The 24130-nt window shown below is 44.5% G+C and overlaps 3 protein-coding genes across 6 annotated transcripts; all 3 read right to left on the minus strand.

The window, feature by feature from the left end:
- Positions 1-154: 154 nt before the first annotated feature.
- Positions 155-6954, minus strand: LOC114439342 (NACHT, LRR and PYD domains-containing protein 12-like). 2 transcript variants are annotated; one of them, XM_028411220.1, is made up of 12 exons: positions 6884-6954; positions 6409-6657; positions 5543-5586; positions 5198-5434; positions 3254-5117; positions 2965-3141; positions 2711-2878; positions 2435-2608; positions 2113-2286; positions 1809-1982; positions 1662-1711; positions 155-1102 (listed from the first exon to the last, which is right to left on the minus strand). In XM_028411220.1, exons 2-12 carry the CDS (start codon positions 6630-6632, stop codon positions 576-578), a joined length of 3813 nt encoding a protein of 1270 aa, XP_028267021.1. In that variant the 5' UTR covers positions 6633-6657; positions 6884-6954; the 3' UTR covers positions 155-575. The 2 variants fall into 2 exon arrangements, with proteins under 2 accessions (XP_028267021.1, XP_028267020.1); XM_028411219.1 differs by having other exon boundaries at positions 6409-6742; positions 6884-6922.
- Positions 6955-10671: 3717 nt separating this feature from the next.
- Positions 10672-15361, minus strand: LOC114439383 (activating transcription factor 7-interacting protein 2-like). Of its 3 annotated transcripts, XM_028411303.1 has the most exons (14): positions 15257-15361; positions 14993-15019; positions 14107-14176; positions 13902-14033; positions 13090-13158; positions 12953-12990; positions 12838-12869; positions 12728-12759; positions 12584-12629; positions 12373-12452; positions 12229-12295; positions 12095-12180; positions 11832-12019; positions 10672-11214 (listed from the first exon to the last, which is right to left on the minus strand). In XM_028411303.1, exons 3-14 carry the CDS (start codon positions 14173-14175, stop codon positions 10995-10997), a joined length of 1059 nt encoding a protein of 352 aa, XP_028267104.1. In that variant the 5' UTR covers position 14176; positions 14993-15019; positions 15257-15361; the 3' UTR covers positions 10672-10994. The 3 variants fall into 3 exon arrangements, with proteins under 3 accessions (XP_028267104.1, XP_028267103.1, XP_028267102.1); XM_028411302.1 differs by having other exon boundaries at positions 12095-12295; positions 12728-12756; XM_028411301.1 differs by having other exon boundaries at positions 10673-11214; positions 12095-12295.
- A 679-nt stretch (positions 15362-16040) lies between these two features.
- emp2 (epithelial membrane protein 2) lies at positions 16041-23929 on the minus strand. Its single transcript, XM_028411335.1, has 5 exons — positions 23763-23929; positions 17965-18119; positions 17774-17882; positions 17557-17697; positions 16041-17451 (listed from the first exon to the last, which is right to left on the minus strand). Exons 2-5 carry the CDS (start codon positions 18040-18042, stop codon positions 17282-17284), a joined length of 498 nt encoding a protein of 165 aa, XP_028267136.1. The 5' UTR covers positions 18043-18119; positions 23763-23929; the 3' UTR covers positions 16041-17281.
- Between the last annotated feature and the right edge of the window lie 201 nt (positions 23930-24130).

Raw genomic sequence — 24130 nt, forward strand, 5'->3', positions numbered from 1 at the left:
GAGAGAGAGGGAGGGAGAGAGAGGAATGTGCCGGACATAGCTGACTGTCATGTAAGAACCCTTTCAAAATAATGTTACAAAGCTCTTTCAACTGTAAAAACTGTAGCAACAAACATACGTTGACAGATTGAAAGCAAGAATCTAATCTCTTTTAATCAAGAAATCAACATAAAATATTCTGAATCAATAAAAAAAATAAAATAAAGGTGACATTTAAACTGACTGTTAATATGTCACCGATGGTTAGCCTCAACAGCAATGAAAAAAAAAGTTATATACATAATGAAAAATACAAACAGGTGGTGTGATGTGGCACCATGACTTTATGTGATTGTCACACATGATGTCTGGTCGATTCTGCAAACAAAAAGCAGCCATGTCATTTTTTCTCAGGGACGATGGTCTCTGTCCTCCATGTTTGTGTATTCAGTGGGAACTCTCATGTACATTTACATGTACATTACACAGGTGTAATATATCCTTTCTTTGTGGTATCTTTTTGGTAATTGTGTTTAATCATTAATTTTTCAGTTTGTCCATGGAGCAAAATGTTTCCTTTTTATTGTTGTTTCCTTCTATATTTGTGCTTGTTTTATTTCATGGAGGAGAACTGATCCATCAACTCTGAACCCAGGATGGAGAGGTTCAGTGAAGGCTGTGTGCACAGTGTACAGGTGGGTCAGTGTGTCAGAGTGGACTTCAAAAAAGGACAGAACACCTACCGGCTGGTCCACGTACACTCCTATGACACTTTGTTTTGGAGGGAAGTCCAAAAACTCGACACAGGAAGTGCTATCCAAATAGCCCCTGTTGTAAGTCCAGCACCAAGAGTTTTCATTCTGTCCCAGAGAATATTCACTGGAACTGTCTGCAGCCCTGCGTATGCTTCTATACGCCACTGCAACGTCAGCTGAATCACACTCCACCTCCCAGTAATGGCGGCCGCTCAGAGCCTCCTTACACAGAACCTGGCTGTTACTAAACCTGTCTGGATGCTCAGGATATGGCTGATCATCGATGACATAAGCTGCCATTTTGTTCTCACTGGTCAGCAAGACAGAAACACCTGCTGTGTTGGGGTCCAGAGTCAGAGCACAGGCGTCTGCAAGCAGAAGAAAAATTAAGGTTTATTACCGACTAATCATTTGACATGCAGTCTTAGCAAACGTCTGGAGAATATAAAAACACCCACAAAGGAGCGACTCTCCCTGTGTGGAGTGCAAGATGAGCTCCACCTTCAAACTTTTTTACACAACAGTCCACATTGTTTTTTTTCACCTCTTTTCGAATGACTTGGATATCTGATACTGGAAACACTGAAGTGTTTGTCACAGACTCACACTTCAGAAACTAAAGTATGATCAGTAAAAGTCTGTTCGCACAAATGTTCTTAGTCTCACGTATATTCAGGTCTGACTAACAGGGGCTAAAGGTCAGCTGCCCTGGGATGATCTTTGATTCATGTCTTTTGTTTTCGTGGAAGACTTTTGGAAGGGTGTTTCCTCCTTTCCTTGGGTAAAGGCTGGTCCAGTATAACATATGCTAAAGGAATCATTGAAGCTCCTTTCTTTTGTATTTAGAGAATCCAGAATGCAGTCTTCTGCCAGGTGACTTCAGCTCCCCTGCAAACATACATGTCAGATCATTTCAGAAAAACTTACACTGTCTCAGGAGCTTCAGGTCAACCCAGCACTCTTCGTTTTGGTCCACACTGATGGGAAATAAAAAGGCAGCAGGTGACAACATGGTCACATGGTCCTGTAAATCAGCATCAGAGTCATTCCAAACATTTCCTTGTTCAAGCTTACTTTAGACGTTCCAGACTGCAGCCTGAATCCTCCTGTATGTCAGTCAGCAGCTGGACTCCCTGATCTGTGAGATGGTTAAAGCTTAAGTCCAGCTCTCTGAGGCTGCAGTGGTCAGACCTCAGAGCCGAGGCCACAGAGGAACCTCCATCTGCTGTCACTTTACAGAAGGACAACCTGCAGAAATCACACAGCAGGAACCTTACAAGTGTGGAGGTACATGTTCACTTAGTGACCAGCCCAGGACCCATCAAGTGAGTCAGTCATCAGGCTCCTCACAGACACGTGCTGCTCTTTGTTAACTGACCTGAGAGTTCTCAGACCACAGTGTGGGCTCATCAGGGCACCACAGAGCGCCCTTACTCCTGAGTCCTGCAGCTCATTGTAGCTCAGGTCCAGCTCTGTCAGACGGGAAGGTTTGGAGCTGAGAGCTGAGGCCAGCGTCTCACAGCCTCTCTCAGTGAGTTTGTTGTGACTGAGTCTGAGGGAAATATCATTTCATTGATCCACATTAGCAACATGGAGAGCAAGCCAACAATCACCTCAACTCTGGGAGCTGTAACTAGAAAGCTCATCCTAGCTAAGGAACATGGCTACACTACAAGCTGCTAAAACAGTGGAGTATTTACCTGAGTGTCTCCAGGGGGCAGTTTGAGCTCATCAGGCCCACTGAGAGGATTTCCATTTCTGAGTCTTTAAAATTGCTGTAACTCATCTCCAGCTGTCGTAGGTAAGACGAGCTGGACGAGATCGCCGTCACTATCTGCTGGCAGATCTCTGCAGTCTGAGGATTCCGGTTCAGTCTTTTGGAACAATGTGCATAAAATGACATAAAGTAGGTATACATAAATACAATAAGCCTCCCACTTCTACCATCATAAACCAAAAACATTGCAACAACTGACCTGAGCTGCTCCAGTTTAGAGCAGCCAAACCCAACAGACAGCACAGGGAGCAACGAGCCCCGCAGAACGTTACCACTCAACTCCAGTTCTCTCAGATTCGTGACGAGGGATTTGAGAGCTGAGGCCAGATTTTCACACTCTGTGTCTGTAAATCCAGAACCGGAAAGGCTACAAACACATCAGAAAAACAGGTGGACCTGAATATTCATATACTTCAAGAATAACAAGGAAAAGAGAATAATCGAGTTACTCACCTGAGAGCTTCTAGTTTGCACTGAGCATTCTTTAGTCCTTCAATCATGACCTTTGGAGACTTGTTACCAAAAGTACAGTCTGTAAGGTGCAGCTCGGTCAGCACAGAGTTTGGCATTTGCAGAGCTGAAGAGATGGGTTTAGCGAGCACACACACTAAAGTGTGTATACCTGTGATTCTACAGAAGATAGAAGAGAGATTAGTTCATAGTCTTAGAGGGGTGTGAAACATCTGCCGGCAAATCATAATGCAGACCTGAACAGACAAGAACGGATCAATGACTGACTCACCGCACTATTCTGCAGTTCTTCACAGCTGGGAGCAGTCTGAAAATACCTCTTGTTGACGGTCTAAATTTCATCAGGTTGAACTCATTGAGAGGGGTACTAGACCTTAGAATCGCATCAGCCAGAGCTGAGCACTGAACAGGGGTGAGCTGGTTTTCAGGATCATGGTTTGGTTCCAGATACTGCTGCACTGTCTGATGGATGGAAGTGTCTTTGAGCTCAGTCAGACAGTGGACAAGGTTCAGACATCTCTCAGGGGGGCAGTCCAACAAATCTATATTTATCAAACTGGTCTTAATCTCCTCAACAACGGCTGAGTGTTCCTCTTTCTGCTCAATCAGGCCTTGAAGCAGATTCTGTGTGGATTGTAGAGACATGCCGACCAGGAACCTAAGGAACATGTCCAGTTCTCCTGTCTTTCTCTCACAGGAATTAGCTATTGTTATTTCGATCAGCTCATCCAAAGGTAGAGCTTCTGGCTCATCTTCTAGGATGGACTGGAGCTCTTCCTCAGACCCCTTCAACAAGAACTTCTTAAGGCTTGGAGAATCTATCTTTTTCCTGGCAAAGCTGTAGTACACAAAGAGAGCCGCCAAGTACTCCTGAACGGTCAGATGCACAAAGCAGTAAAGCTTCCTTTTGTACAGCACGCTTTCCTCTTTATAAATGGCTGTACACAATCCAGAGTGCACGGCAGCCTTGTCTGTGTCAATGGAATACCTCTTCAGATCTTCCCCAGTAAAAATGAATTTTCTTTCTGCCAGATGTTCAAATGCCAACCTGCCCAAGTTTAGGATGAACTGTTTGTTAGACCTGACGATTGCCTCGGTGTCTGACTCATCTTCATGTTCATACTTTTCAGCTGCTCTCCTGAGCTGAAACAGGAGGAAGTGTGTGAACATCTCAGTCAGAGTTGTAGGTCTCTCTGTATTTTCATCTTCAACATCATCTGTATTCTGCAACAAATACTCAAAAACCTTGGCTGCAATCCAGCAGAACAGCGGTATGTGACACATGCTGTATAAACTCTCTGACTCGGTAACGTAACCAATGATTCTTTCAGCTATGGTCTTGTCCTCGACTCTCCTCTTGAAGTACAGAATTTTTTGTTCATCACTGAATCCTCTGACTTCTGTCCACTGGTCCACAAACCGACGAGGGATGCGCTGAACTGCTGCCGGTCTTGAGGTTATCCACACATGTGCAGAGGGAAGAAGATGCTGAACCCGGATAAGGTTTGTCACGAGTACATCCACCGACGATTTCTTCGTGGCGTCTTTTAATATTGTGTTTGTTTTAAAGTTCAGTGGGAGCTGGCTCTCATCAAGACCATCAAGGATGAACAAAACTTTGCGGTTATTAAATATGCTTGCTGCTGCTACATTTTTAAGTTCTGGTTGGAATTCTTTCACAAGCATCTCAAGGCTATACTGGTCATCTTTGACTAGATTAAGCTCTCTGAACGGCAACATAAAGATGAAGTCCAGGTCCTGATTTGCTCTCCCATCCGCCCAGTCCAGGATGAACTTCTTCACAGAAACGGTTTTTCCAATGCCGGCGATCCCCTTTGTCATCACTGTCCTGATTTCTTTTACATCTTTGCCCCTGCCAGATGCTCCAGTGTCTTCCTTTTTAAAAAGGTCATTGCACTTGATTTTGGCGCCCTCTGCTGTTTGCCTACTCGTCTTCTGTTCAATCTCACAGAGCTCATGTTGTCCATCAACAACCTCTCCTTGTATGATGTGAAGCTCTGTGTAAATTGTGTCCAAGGACCTTTCAGCTTTTTCAAAGTCTTCAAAGTCCCATAATGAAAGTTTCCTCAGATATTCTTTGTGCCTTCTGATGGCCTCCTGGATGATCTCCTCTGCTGCAGGAACAGAAGAGAACACGTTCATGCATTCAAGTCAACCATATCGTTCACATAAACACACCGTGGAGATCACATACTTCCACATGTGTCAGGCTGAAGATTGTGGAGAATTTTGTAAAAGGCAGATTTGGCTGCTGTACATGACAGGGCCCTGTAGAGCTCCCTCATCTGATCCTGGGTTGTCATATTGGCTCTGATTCTGTCGTACATTTCCTGTTGGATTATATTCCGGTCAAGCATCTCATCTGCTATTTGCATCACTAAAGTGACGCTCTGAATGAGCTCCGCCCTGTGGCTGTCCACCCAGGCAGCTTCTGTTAAAAAATATTCAAACATTATCATTACACATTTTTCTAAAAGCATCATAACAGACGACGATCACTTGGTCATGGTGGCAGGCTGTGTTTAAAACACAAACTCACCTTTCTCCTCTCTGAAGGCTGAAGCAGGATCCATGTGGTTAGTACTGGTGATCAAAACATCAGAGAAACGTTATTTGTTCACATAACTCCTAATGTTCTCATGTTCTTCTTCTTCTCTACAATCAATCAACGAGCAGTCACCCCTCAACAAAGTTTAGGTGTATGGGAATCCAGATTAATCCTAAACTCTTATGCAAGGCTCATATTGATTTCATTAGAAAAAAACCATGCAGCTGTCTTAATCCTTCTCACTGTTTACTTGTTGATTGTTTTCAAGATAGAACTGAGAATATTTTTTATCTCAGTACTGTCTGTTCTCAGTTATACTGGTGTACCTCATCGCTGTAAACTACTTGTTTCCTTTTTTGAAAACAGTTCAATATAGCTGACACATTAATAGTGGAATGTGGCAGCTATAAGCTGAAGAATCATGTGAAGCATCTGCACTCTGTGCAGCGGTGTGTTGTTTGTGTCTCTGACACACCTGCATCACGCTGTGCACCATTGACTGAACGTTATCACTGGATTCTCACACGCTTATCATTGTTGTTCTGGTAGCTTCTTAGTGCAGAGGGTTCAGTCTCACAGCTGTAACACCTAAACAAGGACACTCGGCTGAACAACAGGCCTTAGTTCAGCGTTTCATTTCAAGTATGTGAAGCTGACACTGTGAGAATGTGGAGGCTAACATCGAGCTCAGGCGTCGCCATTTTGACATCTTCACTGCAACTGTCTGGAGACTCAAGATGCCAAATTTATAACAAGAATTATGCTCCACAACACCTGGTCCTGATGGAGTGATTGATGACTTGTTTATTTTTCCGTCTGTGTACAATAAGCTGTTTTAATGTTGCTTAAAGCCTCACCTGGTAACAGCTGCAGTAATCTGCTCGTGCACCAGAGGTCTGCTCCTCTCACTGCCATCATTTTCATCAGCAGTTGTTTCTTTTGCGGTTTTCTTTGCACCTGTATCCTCCTCCTGCAGAGATGAGTTTCTCTTCCTCCTCACTGTAGAGGAAACGTCTTCCTCCTTCTGGTTGTGGTTGGCCTCCATTTTACCCCTTCTCAACACAGAGCATTTGATTCCCATGCTATTCCTTGAGTGACCCGGTCATCTGGAAAGTATTCAAATGTCATGAATAGCTGTGCTGTTTTATTGCACCACTGCTCTCAGGACTCTTGTGGTTTTTGAGCTCAGGCCTTTATCCCAGAGAGAACAAACACCATGTTTGATGAGCATGCATCTTCTGCTTACATGTTGCATAAATGTTTAACTTTGTTTACTTTTAATACATTTCACAACTTTAACTACAGAATACATATCCAAATGTGCTGTCTTACCTTTGTGGGTGATGTCCTTTAGCTGCAGCACACGGTGAACTGAAACACTGTGGGTGAAGCAAAAGCGTAGCTGACGTAAACACGTGATGGGTGCACCCTGCTAAAACTGTGTGTGTGTGATAAAGAGAGAGAGGAGGGGGGAGGGGGAGAGAAAGAATTTCTGGTGTGTAGTCGCTTCAATCTCCATGCTTATGAAATTTAAAGTGAAAGGACTAGGCATGCAGCTGCTACACAGCAGCATACATCACACATGCATAATATCATCTGCTGAGTGAGCCAAGATCTCCATATGCGGTTGCTTTTTACACCTGAGGGTACAGCAAAAGCATTGACATCTCCACCTAGGGTGGAATAACCAATGTGGCTATTTACACCTGAGGAAATAACACTGTTCCTGTGATGTGACCATCACCAACCATGTTTGATGCGTTCAAATTTTTCACATGGGTGTAAAGCATGCTATTAAAAGAACCAAAGATCAGGAGCCAACTATGTTATTTACACCCGGATAAGAATGACTAATGTTACTATCACCACAGGGTTGTCCAATAACCGGAAGGTCGGCGGTTCGACCCCAGCTCCTCCCTAGTCATTGTTGTGTGTCCTTGGGCAAGGCACTTTACCCGCATTGCCTCCAGTGCACTCACTGGTGTATGAATGCGTATGAATGGATCGGCGGGGTCGGAGAGGCCGTAGGCGCACCTTGGCAGCCACGTCTCCGTCAGTCTCCCCCTGGGGAGCTGTGGCTACCACTGGTAGCTTACCACTGCCACTGTGTGAATGTGGTGTGAAAGAATAATGCATCTCAATGTAAGCGCTTTGAGTGCCTGCCCAACAGAGCAGAAAAGCGCAATATAAGACCAATGCATTATTATTATTATTATTACTATTTACACAGAGTTGAACAACTACCACAGATAGTAGCTATGTGCACCTGCCAGAAAGTCTTTGTAAAACTAGTAAGTAGTTTTCATGACTAAGCCTGAAGCTCTGTGACCATTCTCACTGGGGGGCAGTATGATTGCCATCATATCCTCCCTGAGCTCACAGTTATATAATTACAGAGTAATATTCCTGCACATTATTCATTTTAGAGGTGTGATGGGACCAAAGAATGAGGCCACCACTCTGCCAGCACCTCACTTTAAACATGTAGAGGGCTTGTAAAGATGAGATGGGCTTATAAACAGGAAGACAGTCTCAGGCGTCTTACTACCCTTTTGTGTCATTCGTGGACAAAAACGTCCACTTTTCCACTTTTTCTGCTTTTTTCTGCATAGATAAGTTAAACAACTTCCGCCCTGCTCAAAACTACCAAACATTAAATCATTTTGAGGAATTTAACCCTTTGAATGCCAGTTACATTAATTTATGTCACAGTATTTTTTTATAAAGAAACACATTAACCCATTATATTCCTATGCAGAAAAAAGCAGAAAAAAACAATCTGTTTGTAACAGTTTTTTGGAAGTGGACATTTTTGTCCACGAATGATACAAAAGGGTAGTAATTTTGTTTCACCATGTTCTGGTGATGTATTTGAAAAATTTAAATTGGAATTCTAAAATGTGTCTAGAGAGAGTCTTTGTTACAGAAAATTGTGCCATATGCACCAACACAGATAAAATGGTGGCCAGGTAAAGAGGCAAAAATTACCCAAATGGACAAAAAAGTCCCCAATGACGCCCGAGGGTTGAGCTAAACTTCCGTTTACAAAGCACTTGTTTGCTGTGTGTGTGTTAGATACACTAACCGTTTTAGGGGAAGCTCCAAGTTGATAAGACTGATAGCTGCTGCCAGCTGGCATGAACCACCAAGAAAAGGAAACATCTGCAGCAGCAAACAGGAAGTAAAGTTCAGAGTGGACGCGGACAATAAAGAAGAGCTTATATTTAAAGACTTCTGCGATGACATCTTTTACCAAAAATGACAACAAAGTTAAAATTCTGTCTACAAACCAACATTCAATCCATGGTTAGGGTTAACCCTAACCATTGTATAATTCCTGGCTGGTAAACATCTCCTGTAACTCTTTGTTTCAACTCATCATTTACTAGCAAAACCCACACTGTTAGCTGGTGAGGCAAGCTAACATCCCTATTCACTAAAGATCCTTTTTGATAACATGCAAACATTAGCAAGAAAGCTCATCTTTGGCAGCTAGCTGTAACTTTAAACTGCATGGATCTGGAGTTCATTCATAATCTTAGCTGATAAAGGAAGTAGCAAACAAACAGTTAACTTAGCATCAGGATTATCCCTTGGAGTTCCGACGCTATTATCCACTCAGTCATTAGCAAGCTGATAAAAGCAACCTAGCTATGTGGCTTCAATAGATAGTCATACAAGCCAGGGGTGTCCAAACTACGGCCCGCGGGCCAACTATGGCCGGATTTTCTATTAAAATGTGTTATTTTTGGCCCGCCAGCCAAACAGAGTAAATCATACAAAATCAACAGGCAATTCTTGTTTTTAACTCATTGTGTAACGTTTGCGTCATGATTCTCTGAGCAGAACATTATCTCTCTGTCTGCATCGTGGTGCCTCACGCGGTGCTGCAGGGCTTGGTTGTTGGTTCCAGCCACGCAGAGGGCTCCGAAGGGGCAAACACCGGTTCAGACCTTCGACACAATTCACCACGAGACTAAACATGCTGCTGCAAACAGCCTGCTGTCAGAGAGCGTCTGTACAAGGGACGTTCTCCAAAACTACAGAGCCCCTCTGTGACATGGTAAAAGAAATAAATTGTGGCCACGAATTATGTATAACGTGCGCACTAAATATTGTTATTATTAGTTGTAGTATAGTAGCCCTATTAGAATTCATGGACGGGGCGCATGGGAGCGGGCTGCCCGGCCAGAGAGCAGCCTCCCCGTGCAGCAGTGAGCGCAGGGAGGGTGGAGCGGAGCGTCCCTCTCCCTGTGCATCGTGCGCCCTGCTGCCCGGTGCGGGCAGGAGCGGGCAGCAGGGAGCGATTAGAGCCATTAGAGAAGTTAAAGCGACATGATGGAGAGGGAGAAGGACGCTCATTGCTCCTGCTGCACAGGGAGGCTGCGTCCTGGCCTCGGGCCTTTTTACCGGCGGCTGGATAAAAGCAACTCTCCAGAAATGCGAACATCTGTAAACCATGAATTACGGTAGTTTGTGTCGTGTGAGCAGACTGTCTGTGATAAACTGTGATGTTTTACTGGTTTAACTGACTCCGTCATTCAGTACGCATCTGTCGTAAGGCACGTCATTACGTTTTTACGTCTCGTTGCCATGCACTGCAAACCTGTGTAAACATTAAATTACAGACCCTTTGAGATCAGCACTAAATGACTCCCACCTGGTCTACCTGACATTTTACTGATGTCTGCTGCAGACCTGCCGCATATGATCAGATCTCACCTTCACAGTAGTCAATAACTTGCCTGTTGCTCTGTGATCACAACCACACAGTGTCTGAAAGTTTTAAATGTATGCTGTAAATTCAGATAACATTTTCTGATCTGTTCATCTGAATGCTAAGATGTTATTTTGTTTGCTGTGTAAGATGTAACATATTACAAAACAGCATACACATTTTTTATAGTTTAAAATAATGACATCGGGGACTGTTGGCCCTCGGAGAGTTTGGCATGATCGAATCTGGCCCTCCCCGAAAAAAGTTTGGCCACCCCTGATACAAGCTAACAGTAGCTACTGGTGTACGTAGAGAAGAAGCAGTCAGAGAAGACGTCTGGAGGCTTTATCATAGAAACCAGTCAGTTTACTTGAAGCATCAAAAACAATATACAGTGTAGAACCTACATCTGGACTGAAAGTGACTTACTGGGAACATCCAGGACGTTCTAATGTTCACAAATCAACATCTAAACACAAACATATTATAACAACTGTCAAACAGAACAAAACTCAGAGCAGGTGTGCAACTTTATTAGCACTTTTAACAAAAATGAAATATTCGGTGTGAAATGAGATGATGTGAAATTAAAAAAGGGACTAATGCAACCTACATGACGTCTGAGCTAAAACAGCCCAGAAACCTCCAGCATGTCAGCATGTGTTCTTTCTCCTTCGTATAAATACATCCGACCTGGATCAACTCCAACTGTAAGAAGCTGCATCGTCATCCCAACGTCTCAGGCATGACCGCGGTTGAAACTTTGCTATAGGGTCCATAGCGGGCGAACACGTCTTTGCCCACCACAGCGACACACACTTTGTGGCCGGGCTTGTACTTTTTGACCAGCACACACATGGGCAGCTCGATGGCCTTAACCTCACCGAGGATCATCCAGTCTGAGAAGACGCAGGTCCCCTTAACCTTCTCCGTGGTCAGGTAGATGCTGCAGAAACAGAGACAGAGGAAGGATAAGACCGACGGAGCTCTGCCTCCCTCTGCAGGTCACACAACATGTAGACAGTGCAGTACAGGAGGACACAATGTGGAAGTGAGGGTCAACTTCAAAATCAGATGAACTTGACCCACTTCGTCCTGCAGTGCAGAGACATGGGGGGCTGGAGCAGCTAACTATGGGTCCACTGCAGGACGAAGTGGGTTAATAGATGATGGATGGATGGAGATTAACTTTATACATTTGTTGTAACGTTACAGCTGACTGTGGATTCTCTGGGAATAGAAAACTTTGACTGTTTTGTAACTTATTTTTTCTCCAAAATTTACAAATGTGTTTGTTTTTAAATTGGATTAATTAAAATGAATAACATCTATGAAGGCAGCATAAACTGCCATCATCATTGAACTGTCTGTGGCTTGTACATTTGTTGGATTTTTGAAATTTTTCCTGCTGTGACAATAATGGCTGGTGTTTGTGGATTTTCCTTTCTACCAACATTTCCAGGACTGTACCCAACCAGACCATACAGGTGACCCAGACTAAAACCATGGGATGTTACAGAAATGATTTCTACTGATTCACAGCTGTCCACTGCCGAGACTCACGTGTAACTATCCATCTCTGCCACAGACGGATCTTTCTTCTCCACATTCCACAGCACGGACAGCCGGGTGGGGTTCCTGATGAGGGCCAGGCGCACTTCTGGTTTCTGAGGGATGCTGTGCTTTGCCGCCTCCATACTCAGGATGGAGGGGAAGGTGGTTGGAGGAAGAGGAGGGTACAGGAGCTCTCTCTGGTAGGAGGAGGAGGAGGAGGAAGGTAAGGTACCGTGTGAATGACTCCTCAGGTCAATTTGAGTGGGTCCTACCTGCTCTGTGTCAGTGTGTGCTGGGATGTGGAGCTCTGCTTTTGTTTTCTTAGGCTTTGGCTCATCGCAGCATCCTTCGTAGTGTCCTTCATAGTGTCTTTCGTTGTGTCCTTCGTGGTGTCCTTCGTAGTGTCTTTCGTTGTGTCCTTGGTGCTGCTCTGGCTCCTCCTTTACAAACAAACAGTCCTGAATGACACCAACCTAAGAGAAGAAGGTCAGGCAGGTGAGGTCAAACACAGATGAGTTTAGTGTCTTGTGCACGAGTGAAAACATTGTACCTTACTGTCAGGAGGACTGTGAGGAGCTGGAGGTGGAGGTGAAGGTGGCTGACTTAAATCTGCTATGGCAGCCGTCAAAGCTTAACATAGATTATGTTTAATGACAGTAGAAAGAGGGGGAGAAAGAGGACTGTTTATTCACACACAGACTGACTCACGTCCCTGAATGTGGGTCATTTAAAGTCTCTTTAAGGATTACTCAGACACCTACTTTCATTGTCTTCATGCAGCCTCTTCAAGGATTTTTTGGTGGTTGCCTAGAGAGAAAGAACAAACTGAAAGATCCATGTGAGGCAACATAAATGTTTAACTCACCCAGAGAAACACAGAAAGAATAACTGCTGAACATATTTACCATCATTTCAAAGAGCTCTCCACCTTCCTCTGCTTCACAAATAAAAAGGAACAGAGTTAACCCGTGTGCCAGTAAGTTCAAACATTCCCTGCTTCTGGTTTTACTCTTACTTTGTGTTGTTGGTTCTTTCTTTGGATGGATCCTGCAGGGTTAAAAAATGGAATCAAAGTGTCAAAAACAAATCCCACAAACTCCCGTCATGTCTTCATCGCTGTGGCTGAGTACCTGAGGAGGTCCGCTCCATCAGCAGAAGCTGGTCGACTCTGAAAGGATGTTTAAAGGATGTTAGAAGTCATCACATGATGAACACCCAGAACACACAGCACAGCCTCTTCACACACAGCTGATGTTAGTCTGCAGACCTGCTGCTGTAGCCTCGTCATGTGAGCCAGAGCGGCCACCGAGCGCTTCTCCACCATTTCAAGCCGAGCCTGAGGAGCAGAGCAGAGGAGGACCTTCAGAGGGATGAACATCCACCACAGCCAGCCTAAAGCTTCTTCCATACTCCACGAGAACAAAGAACCTTCTTCTTGCTCACAAGCTGGTGCGAACAAGAACGTTCTTGTATGGACGATGCCTCGAGAACAAGAGCTGCCGAACAAGCGCTCCGAGAACAAAATGATGTCAGAAGAATGTTTTTTGTTCTTGTGGGGTATGGAACAGCCTTAACTGCTCACATTCTGCCACTCATCTTGTAGGAAGAGACCAACACATCACCACATCACCCCCACACTGCACAGGGCCATGAAGGTCTGCAACTGACCACTACACAACCATCAGCTCAGCAGGTGAGGTTCATACAGGGTCACATGGTTTGTGTAATGTGTCAGATCACTATTATTCCATTACAACATTATAAGAAGCCCTCACATCCAGATAAACATTTGGGTCCTGCAAATAATTTTTCAGGAGAATAAAACAATAAAACAACAAATTACACAGTCTTCATGTGAACCTGTTTTGTACATGTTGTTTTATTTTCTACAGACATATGTACACTTCAACTGGATGTACTCTAATGAGAAGAACAAACAAACCAGCTCGATGAAGAGGTCAGGACTGACAGATGAAGGATGGCTGACACAAAGCAGAACAGTCTTTGTAACTTCATCTGGACAAGAAGAAACAAAGTGAACAGAATTTAAACACAAAGAGGAGGTCTCCCTCCACCCACCTCCAGCCTCCGGATGGCCCTTTCACAGATGACTCCACTATCCAGCTGTTGAATGTTTTCCATCAAACCCTTCAGCTTGGCTTCATTCTGTCTCACAGCTCGACGAACCTCCTGCTTGACCAGTGTCTGCACCTGTGGATGAACACACACAGCTTACAGGATGTACCACAAACACTCACACAGAGGGCGTAGTGTCACCTCTTACTTCAGATTTGGAGAACTTCTTCACATCCCTGGCTCCAGCAGAAGCTGACTTGAGGAAAGACCTCTTCATTCTGCACACAGACACACAAACACACACACAAGAAGGACGGTTCGTTTTAACAGGAACATGTACAGCTGCTTTTTTCCTCTTGTAGTCTGACATTAAAGCGCAGAACAAACATTTCTATGAAAGCTCACACAGACACATAGAGTGACTGCTTTTCATTTCAAACCAGCTCAACAGCAGACTCCATGTTTTTTGTCATTTAAAGTTCTAATGCTGCAGAACAGAATAACTTCCTGACTGACTGCTCCACTACAGTGTCTCTTACTCCTTCTAGTGAGCTCAACGTTGACCTCCTTCCTGCCAAAACTTCATCCTCACAGATCAAACATTGTGCACAGGGCTCGGAGAAGCACAGCAGCAGTCAGTCACAGAACACCTGCTGCGGGTAACAGGTCAGGAGAGACACTGCTGACAGAAGCAAGCGGGGGGACAAAGCCTTGATGACTTCCAATAGGGACAAACAAACACAGAGCGGACAAAGCTGCTGGGACATTCACTTACAGGTCGAGCAGACACAGGGCCACCTGTGCATCAGTTCTCAATCCATGTGCTGTTTTCAGTGCTCGCCACCTCAGAAACGCCGCGCCAATGTTCACCCGAGCTCTGTGTCACCTCATCAATCTTTACTGAAGGGGTACAGTTCTTTTTAAGCTACTAAACCTGCACTGTAGAGTTTTACTGAGACAAAGACCTGCCTGTCACTGTACTCATAATGCTGTCACTGTACTGATCACGGCTAACAACAATAACAGATTTAACAAAATGAACTTGAACAGGTTCTCCATCAAGCTGTTGTCATGTGTTGTGTTCATGGCCTCACCTGTTATCCTTCCAGCTGCTCTGTCCACTGAAAGACAAGAGAAGAAGGTTATTGTGAATATAAGCTTCAGATCTGTGAAAGATGCAGCTGTGGGCCCGACTCCTGCACATGTAGCAATATATAATTATAAGGAGTCTCAGCGGGTATCGTTACATAAGAAAAGCAGCGGTTTATACTGTATTTGTTTAGACAGAATAATTAGCTTAGCTGCTATCTGCCACTAGCTAAAAGTTATGACTCCGGGTTAATGAGTTGAAGACGAACCGTTCGTGAAGCTCGTTAACGTCAGGTTTAAAAATCAGAAGTTAAAACCGGAGCGCGTCTCACACGGATCCGCTGCTTTCTGCCTTTAATCACATTCACTTCCGGGTTGGCGGTTTTGTTTCCGCCCGCGAAAAGCTACAACAATAACACTTCCGGTGTGGCTCTTTCAAAATAAAAACGAAACATGTGTATTTTTTATATTTTAAGTGTCAGTTTAATAATAAAAACCATGGATTTCATCTGGCTTTTTCCCTGGCAAGATATAAATACTATAAAGTATGACTCCATTTTTCAATAATAATAATAATAATAACATAGAGAACGATTATTAAGAGCTATCAAGACCCATAAAAATCGATATGTTTTAGAGGGTTGCTTAAAAACCAAGAGCCAGTTTTTATTGCCCAAATCCAGGACAGCCACAGAGTCCACTCCCAGCCTGACCCTGGGCAGACATTAGTCAGCTGACCACAACAGACCTTCTACATAAAGCCCAGTTTCAAAGAGAATGAAAATAAAAAAACATCTTGTAGGACTTTTTTGTTACCTCACAGTAGTAGATATAAACATGTAAATACATAACATAAAACATGAATCTAATAGAAAAGTATCTGAGGTGGTTAAGAAGGCCAGATGGGGCCAGCACAGGACTGGCAGTGGGGACAGTGGCCTACAGGCAGAGGGGGAGCTGGAGGGGTGACATCATTAAAATCAATCAAAACTGCAGCAATCAATACAGTCCTACGCAGAGAATGTGTGGAAGTATCACAGACTGACTGATAGATGAGGTACAAAGAGTTTATTGTAAAATACAGATCATATCTGACAGGTGAGGATGATGAGAAGATGATGAACTGTCTGAGGTCAGGACTCAGTGAGCAGGGCTGACACCAGTCTGTGCAGTTCATCTGTCTGCCCACCAGGTGTCAGTAGTGCACCAACACAAGCGCAACAGAGCTCTAAATAAACAGCCTGTTATCAATGAATTAACCCTAAAACAATAAAAAACAGGAGGCTGTCAAAGCTAAAGAGTCCCATACATGCAGTAAAGTGGAATTAATACTTCAACACAGCTGGCTTCATGATGTCAGTGTGGCCCTGTGGGTATTTGTACAGCTCTACACATGACTCTGTCTACACACTGAAAGCTAACAGACAGACTGTTTTATTCAAAATGACATTAACTGGATTAATTAAATTAATTTACAGCTCAACATTAGATTATTGATACAGCAAAGCTCCACACACAGCGTATGACAGACACACACTGCTGACATCACATTCTGGCCTCGAAGACGTCACTTTGTTCACGTTCAAGTTTCAGATAGCGGAGAAAAAACATTTGGTGCTGGAGTTCCAACATTAAGTGTGTTTAGATCCATGTGTGCACAGAGCTGCTGCACTAACAGAACAAATGGGGGGGGGGGTACTTCAAACATCTTCAGTCACATGACGCTAAAACACCAAAAGCAGTGGTTTCAAACAATAAATAGACTCTGTTGTTCTTATTTCAAGTTTGCATGTTTTGTCATTTAAATCCCAAATATCACAGAGGAGAATACACAGAATACAAACGGTTAAAATCCTACATCATGATATTATAACTTCACTACACTCCCTGTATGCGACGGTTAACATTTTAACTACTTAATGTCATGAGTTCAACTATACATACACTGCAAATATGTACACAATAAATGTGACTATAGCTTCACACAAACAGTGTGGACCCTGTGGTGAGTCCAGGAGCTGTAGAGCTGTGTCCCACTCTGACCATCCTCCACCTTTAAATGTTTTTAATGATAACATGATTTCATGAGGAGCTGCAGACTCCAGAGCCTTTAAAATGTTCGATATGTCAGCAATGAGGCACTTGGGGCAACAACCCATCACAGACTCCTCAGGCAACGTTAGCACATTAATATCAGTCAGGACTGCTCCTGAAATCACACTAAAAACATTTAAAAGCAAGAAGAAGAATGGATGAAACGTTGGGTGTCCTACTTCCTGTTTCTCTATCTGCATCTATTTACGTTTTCTGAGCACCAGATACATGATGCCGCCGATGAGGGTCATAGGGAAGCTGACCCAGGCCAGGATGTAGGAGGAGCCGTACGAGCCTTCCTGGAGACTCTTCACATGGAAGCTGTTTTTTTGAGCCGTGTAGATGGCCACCGCGATCATCACACATAGAGCTGATGAGGAGGAGGAGGAGGAGGAGGAGGAACAGTGAAGGTCAGGCAGACGTAAAATTTAACTCATGCATGGAGTGTGTGTGTGTGTGTGTGTGTGTTCCTCACAGGCTAGCAGCTGGATGATGGCGGTGAAGATGAATCTCTCCCCCTGTTTGATCCTAAAGAGCTGAAGGATGAAGACAAAGAAGCTGACGCAGCACAAAATGGTGGCCAGGATCATGGTGGCCTGGACAGCCTGCAGATAAGCTGAGGAGACGAAAACAAGGTGTCACACACCTATGGACACACACACCTACGGACACATACACACACAGAGTCGTACCTGCGTCAGCGGTGTGGCTGTTCCATACAGGGTAACAGGTGGAGTTACAGGAGTACCACAGGTCAGTGTAGATGACATCAAGCCCGGCTGGCGACACCAACCACCATGCCTGTCAGGGAGCCACGGTTAGAACATACACTGCAGGGAGAGAGAGTGTGTGTGTGTGTGTGTGTGTGCGCGCGTGCACTTACATTGTGAATGGTGGCGACAAAGAGCAGGATGGCTGCAGCCAGGTGAAAGAGAATGATGAAGGCTAAGATGATCAACATGGCCGCCCGTCAGTGTGCTGTCAGAGGAGCTCGGTCTGTCAGTGTGTGTGCGTGTGTGTGTGTCACATAAAAGGAATCTGTGAGGAGAAACAAAAACACACAAACACATAGAAAGATTAACCCTCTATGATGACACCATAAAACAACAACACCCATAGACCTGCACAGCATAGACCTGCACAGGGTGGAGGTGCACAGGGTGGTGCTGCAGCCGCTGTTACATCTGGAGCCAATTACCAAAGATGCAGCATTTCCAAACAAACAGAGTTAATGAAACACTCAGCTTCTTTCAAATTACACAAAATGTGCATGTTGTGTTTTCTGTCTGCGCACACACACACACACACTTCATTCCTGTAGAATGTGCAGGCTTCAATCCAGACATGCTGAGAGCAGCGAGGAGTCGACTGTTCACGTCTGTCTGTTTAGTCAGGCAATAAAGGATGCTATATTAGCTTAGCATTATAACATGAGCAGAAATAATGGAGAACAGGTCAAAGAAAGAAAGAAACCTTTGTTAGTCCCACAATGGGGAAGTTGCTTAAGGCAGCCCAGCAAAGAGCACCATACACCAGCGAGTACACTGGAGGCTATGCGGGTAAAATGCCTTGCAGGTAAGGTCCTTGCCCAAGGACACACAACAGTGACTAGGAAGGAGTTGGAATCAAACCACCAACCTTCCAGTTATTGGACAACCCTGCTATACCACTGAGCCACTGCTGCCTAAGGTCAGCCACTATAACACTACCTCAGTGTGCAGTGTGAGCTGCCAGCTGCAGCCTAAAGTGAATGTCCAGAGGAGTCTGGCTTTAGATAACATGTTGACAGTCACAACAGGTGAGACAGATGTGGATTTAGATATGACTGTATGGACAGCTTTATTCTGGTTTATGTTTTACAACAAATAGAGAGACACCCAGAAAATCTGATTTGATTCAGTTCAGAAGAAAGACAGCAGCAGAGAAGAGACGGTCCTTTAATCCATCATCTGCACTCTGCCCAACACACAGATGACTCTGATTTCTGCCTCTACCAGCAGGTCTGTGAAGGCAGAGCAACACATGTGAGAGTGCACACACACACACACACACACACACCCACACACAGGCAAACAGCAGAGGAATTAGTCTTCTCCGCCAAAATGGAGTCACAGTAAAAACAGCCTCTGCCAACAGGAAGCAGGCCGCCAGTGTGTGTGTGTGTAGTGTAGTGTTGGGGTAACATCAGTGAGCTGCAGTGTTTGGTTAATCTTTCAGCATCCAGTCTGATGTGAGGACTCCTCCGTGCTTTATGACACAGATTATTGTGTGAAGGATGAGTGTGAACGTGCAGGTCACACTGGGTGGAAATGTGACACACACTTATTTTGGGATTACCAGCAACATGTCAGAGGTCGTCTTTTTTCAGCACAGTGTTCCCACACAAACACTCAGAAATGTGTGTGTGAGAATTTAGACCTCACAGCTGTGACGACAGGAGAGACCTCAGGCTGAAGAATTCCGCCTTATGTCTAAAAATAATCTATCAATTCTGACTTTTTCTGAGATTAAACTCAGGATGCTGAGCGCCACAGAATCCAGATTCTCCCTGACGTTCTTTCTGGGAAATTTGGACTGTTTTCTGAAGATTCAAAGTTTTTCTTGTCTGAATTCTTTCAAAAAGTCTAAACCACATATTTGGGTTTTATGGTGGTCCTAATCCTGTAATCTAATCTATATCTAACACATATGCACATGTTTGCTGCAGGAGACTGGAAAACAGAGCAGACAAAGAAAACCAACAATTTGATTCACTAAATCCTCTGCTAAGCCTCTCAGCCAGACTAACCTGCAGGAACATTCTTCACAACACACACACACAGCTGTCTTCTCATCTCAGTGAGGAGGAGGTAGAGGGAGGAGAGGAGGAAGGGAACCCCATTGGAGAGAAAAGAGCGTAAACACACACACACACGCACAAAACCACAAAAATACAGTCTGCTATGTAACTCACAAAAATGAGAGACTTCCAGTGATTTAGCTTCATTTGAGCTCTGTAGGCAGAAAAGATAAAAGCTGCTGATGAGGTTCTATAAATGATCTGTATACTGTTTGTCTGTCTGTCTGTCTGCCTGTCTGCCTGTCTGTGTGTGTGTGTCTGTCTGTCTGCCTGTCTGTGTGTGTGTCTGTGTGTTTGTCTGTCTGCCTGTCTGTCTGTGTGTGTGTGTGTCTGTGTGTCTGTCTGTCTGTCTGTCTGTCTGTCTGTGTGTTTGTCTGCCTGTCTGCCTGTGTGTGTGTGTGTCTGTGTGTTTGTCTGTCTGTCTGCCTGTCTGCCCGTCTACAGCTTGGACCTTATAAAGCGACTGACATCTCAGCAGCTACACACACACAGTCAGCATGTTGTATACATTAGTCGTGCTACTCTGGTATGCATAGAGCAGATATTTCACAGATCATCATGCCTTATCTCTCATAACAGACACACACAGGAGGATGTCCCTCAGCTGTGTGTGTCAATCAGCACAACACAACAGTCACACAACGAACTCATCAGGATGAAGACGAGCACCACAGAAGAAGAGCTAAACTTCCTCTGACGGCTTTTATTTGGAAAATGGAAAAACTGCACTGTGTTTGTTCTGACAGTGTGACACTGTGAGCTTAACTTTTGGACACACACTCTCTCACACACACACACAGCCATCTTCACCATCTCACTCACACACACTGACTAACAGGCCATTCCTCCTCTCCACTCAGCCTTATAATAGGAGACTGGGGGGACTCACTGTGTGTGTGTGTGTGTGTGTGTGTGTGTGTGTGTGTGTGTGTGTGTGTGTGTACTGATTCCTTTGCCTGGTGGAAAATGCTGACTTTTAATGTCCTTTTTTTTACTCTTCATAAAACACAAAGCCACAGACTTAACTGGGCCTCTGACTCTCCCCCTGTCTGTCTCACTCTTCCTGTCTGTCTCACTCCCCCTGTGTTTCTTCCTGTGTGTCTCTGTCTGTCTCTGTATGTCTCTGTCTGTCTCTCTCTGTCACACTCTGTGTCTCTCTTTGGAACATGTGATTGAGGAAGTGAAAGGCTTCCTGTGGAGCCCTCTGGCCCCTCATCCACCTTCACTGCAGCCTGCTGAGCTTCAGTTTCAGGCTCATTCAGCCTCCTGTTACATCAAACAGTCATGTAATGTCATGTCTTGTTTCAGGCACATGCTGGCTGCATCAAATCATGTGACTACTTCATAGAAAGAAAGATTTTCAATGCATCAGTTTCTCTTACAAACAAACATCCTGAACCAAACTAAAAAAGATCTGCAGCATTACATTAAAAGTAACTGTTGTCTTAAGGTGTGTGTGTGTGTGTGTGTGTGTGTGTGTGTGTGTGTCTCATATTTGTCCAAATGTCCCTAAACGTCCCTCCATCATGTTCTGATGTTTCCAACAGTCTCCTCTAAAAAAAAGAAATCTCTGTTGCAGCTTCTTATGGACAGTTGTACAAACCTGAGAACAGCCTGAGAACAGTCAGAATCAGAATCAGAAATACTTTATTAATACCAGAGGGAAATTGCTTAATTTCAGCCTAAGATCAACCTGATAACAGCCTGAGAACAGCCTGAGGACAGCAACAGCCTGACAACCGGATGAGAACAGCCTGAGAACAGTCTAAGAACAGCAACAGCCTGACAACTGGATGAGAACAGCCTGAGAACAGTCTAAGAACAGCCTGAGAACAGTCTAAGAACAGCAACAGCCTGAGAACTGGATGAGAACAGCCTGAGAACAGTCTAAGAACAGCCTGAGAACAGTCTAAGAACAGCAACAGCCTGAGAACAGTCGGAGAACAGCCTGAGATCAGCCTGAGAACAGCAACTGCCTGACAACCGGATGAGAACAGTCTAAGAACAGCCTGAGAACAGTCTAAGAACAGCCTGAGAACAGTCTAAGAACAGCCTGAGAACAGCCTGAGGACAGCAACAGCCTGAGATCAGTCTGAGAACAGCCTGAGATCAGCCTGAGATCAGTCTGAGAACAGTCTGAGATCAGCCTGAGAACTGTCCAAGATCAGCCTGAGAACAGCCCGCAGGGTTGTAATTTATTCATAAATGTATAATTTATGAGGAGAGCACACAGAAACGTGGCTGATAAGACACTGAGGAAACTTTCTCATTTGTTACTACAAGCTGAACAAACATGTTCCTGTTTGAACTGCAGGTGTGACCAGAGGATAGACCTAATATTCTACATCAGAGTGGGTCAACATCCAAAAACAGCCAGGAATACAGGTTTCACCGAGTCATCAGAGGGGAAACCGCCAGCCAGAGGATCTCTGACAGCTAGCATGAGGCAGTTAGCGTGTCTGTAGAGGACTGTCTGTGGGAGGCAGCAGAGCAACTGACACAAACAGAACTGAGGTCTCAGGATGCTGATTGGTCCAAACATGTGGTTCAACACGAGCTCTAAGATGGAAGCCTGGAGGATCATATACAGCTAGCTTTCTACACACCAGAGCTGACACAGGGGTCCTTCATGTTTTTCCCTCACACATTCCTGCTGTGACAGTGCTGAGTAATGACTTCCACACACACAACCTCACTGGGTGACATCGCTGCCGTGACAGCAGGACTGCTGATTTGTGCTCATCTTCAGACATGCATCAACACGCAGCATCCGGTGGGGCGGGGGGCCGCCATGTTCAGGCCCAGCTTCACACGGCAAGGCCACACAAGCATCACGCTTTAAAGTGAGCCCTCCTCTGACCAATCAGGAGACTCTCTGTGCTGCTGAGAGCCAACAGCCTCCAACAGATGGAGCAGCTAACATTAGCTCCCTCGCTAAGTGGTTTTTGTCATACTAAATATGGCTGCTTGTTGTGTAAACATGTTGGTTGACATCCTCACAAGCTTGTTTTTGTAGCTGCTAGCTCAGCCTCAGCTAACTCACCTGTTACTACAGATACAGCTGCTAGCTATGACCTAATGTCACATACTGTAGGCTACAGCTAACTGGCTGCAGGGTTGTCCCATAACCGGAAGGTTGGTGGTTCAATCCCAACTCCTCCCTAGTCACTGTTGTGTGTCCTTGGGCAAGACACTTTACCCGCATAGCCTCCAGTGTACTCACTGCTGTATGGCGCTCCTTGCCGGGCTGCCTTAAGCAATTTCCCCATTGTGGGACTAATAAAGGTTTCTTAATTTAGTGGTGTCAAATATAGCTGCTAGCTGTGTAAATACCTCATGTTGAAAATGTTCTGTCCATTAGCATGACCACCTCTCAGTGTTAGTGTGGTTCACCTGCTTTTATCTCAATGTGCACCACAAGAGGGCGCTAAGTATTAAAGTACAACTGTAATGTAATGTTTAGTTTGTATTGTACTTAATTACAAATTCAGAACATTACAGCAGCCATTTAATTAATACAAACAAGAGCCCGCCAATGATCTCACACACACACACACATTTCCTGCATCATCTGAAAAAAAACTTTCTTTGCAGCACTACACACTCATTCAGAACACACACTCAGTGGTTACTGACAACACCCCTTTCAGAGGTCTGAGTTACGATCTGGGTAAAAATACAGAGGAGGAGGAAAACAGTCCACCAACAACGTGGTCTTTTTCTACAATGAACCTCTTAGACAGAACGACACACTTCAACAAGAACTTTTAAAAAAAATTAAAACTTTAAAAACTGAAAAAGTTTTAATTAAACTCTAAAAATAAAAATGAACCTCGACTCACCAGGGTTAGATCAGAGATCAAACAGAGCCTTCCAGCTGTGCAGATTCTGTGATGACAAAGTGAATATAGAGCGATAAATGTGTTCAAACTGCAGCTGCAGATGTCTGCTACACTCCCAGAAACAAACACTCCGAGAGAGAGAGAGAGGGAGAGAGAGAGAGGCAGAAACTCTCTGGCCGGCAGGGCGAGTGGGAGGGCTGGAGACCTGAAGCTGGGTGTGGTTTTGGATTCTGTGTGTGTGTGCATGCAGTGCTGGGCGGGAAGTGAGGGGAGAAAAAAGAAAAAAGTAATTATGTGAAGTTTGTGTGAGAAGCAAACAGAGAGCAGAGGTCAGGAAATGAAAGAGATGAAGGAGGATGAAGAGAGGA

This window comes from Parambassis ranga, chromosome 8, assembly GCF_900634625.1.
Source record: "Parambassis ranga chromosome 8, fParRan2.1, whole genome shotgun sequence".
NCBI classification, from domain to species: domain Eukaryota; kingdom Metazoa; phylum Chordata; class Actinopteri; family Ambassidae; genus Parambassis; species Parambassis ranga.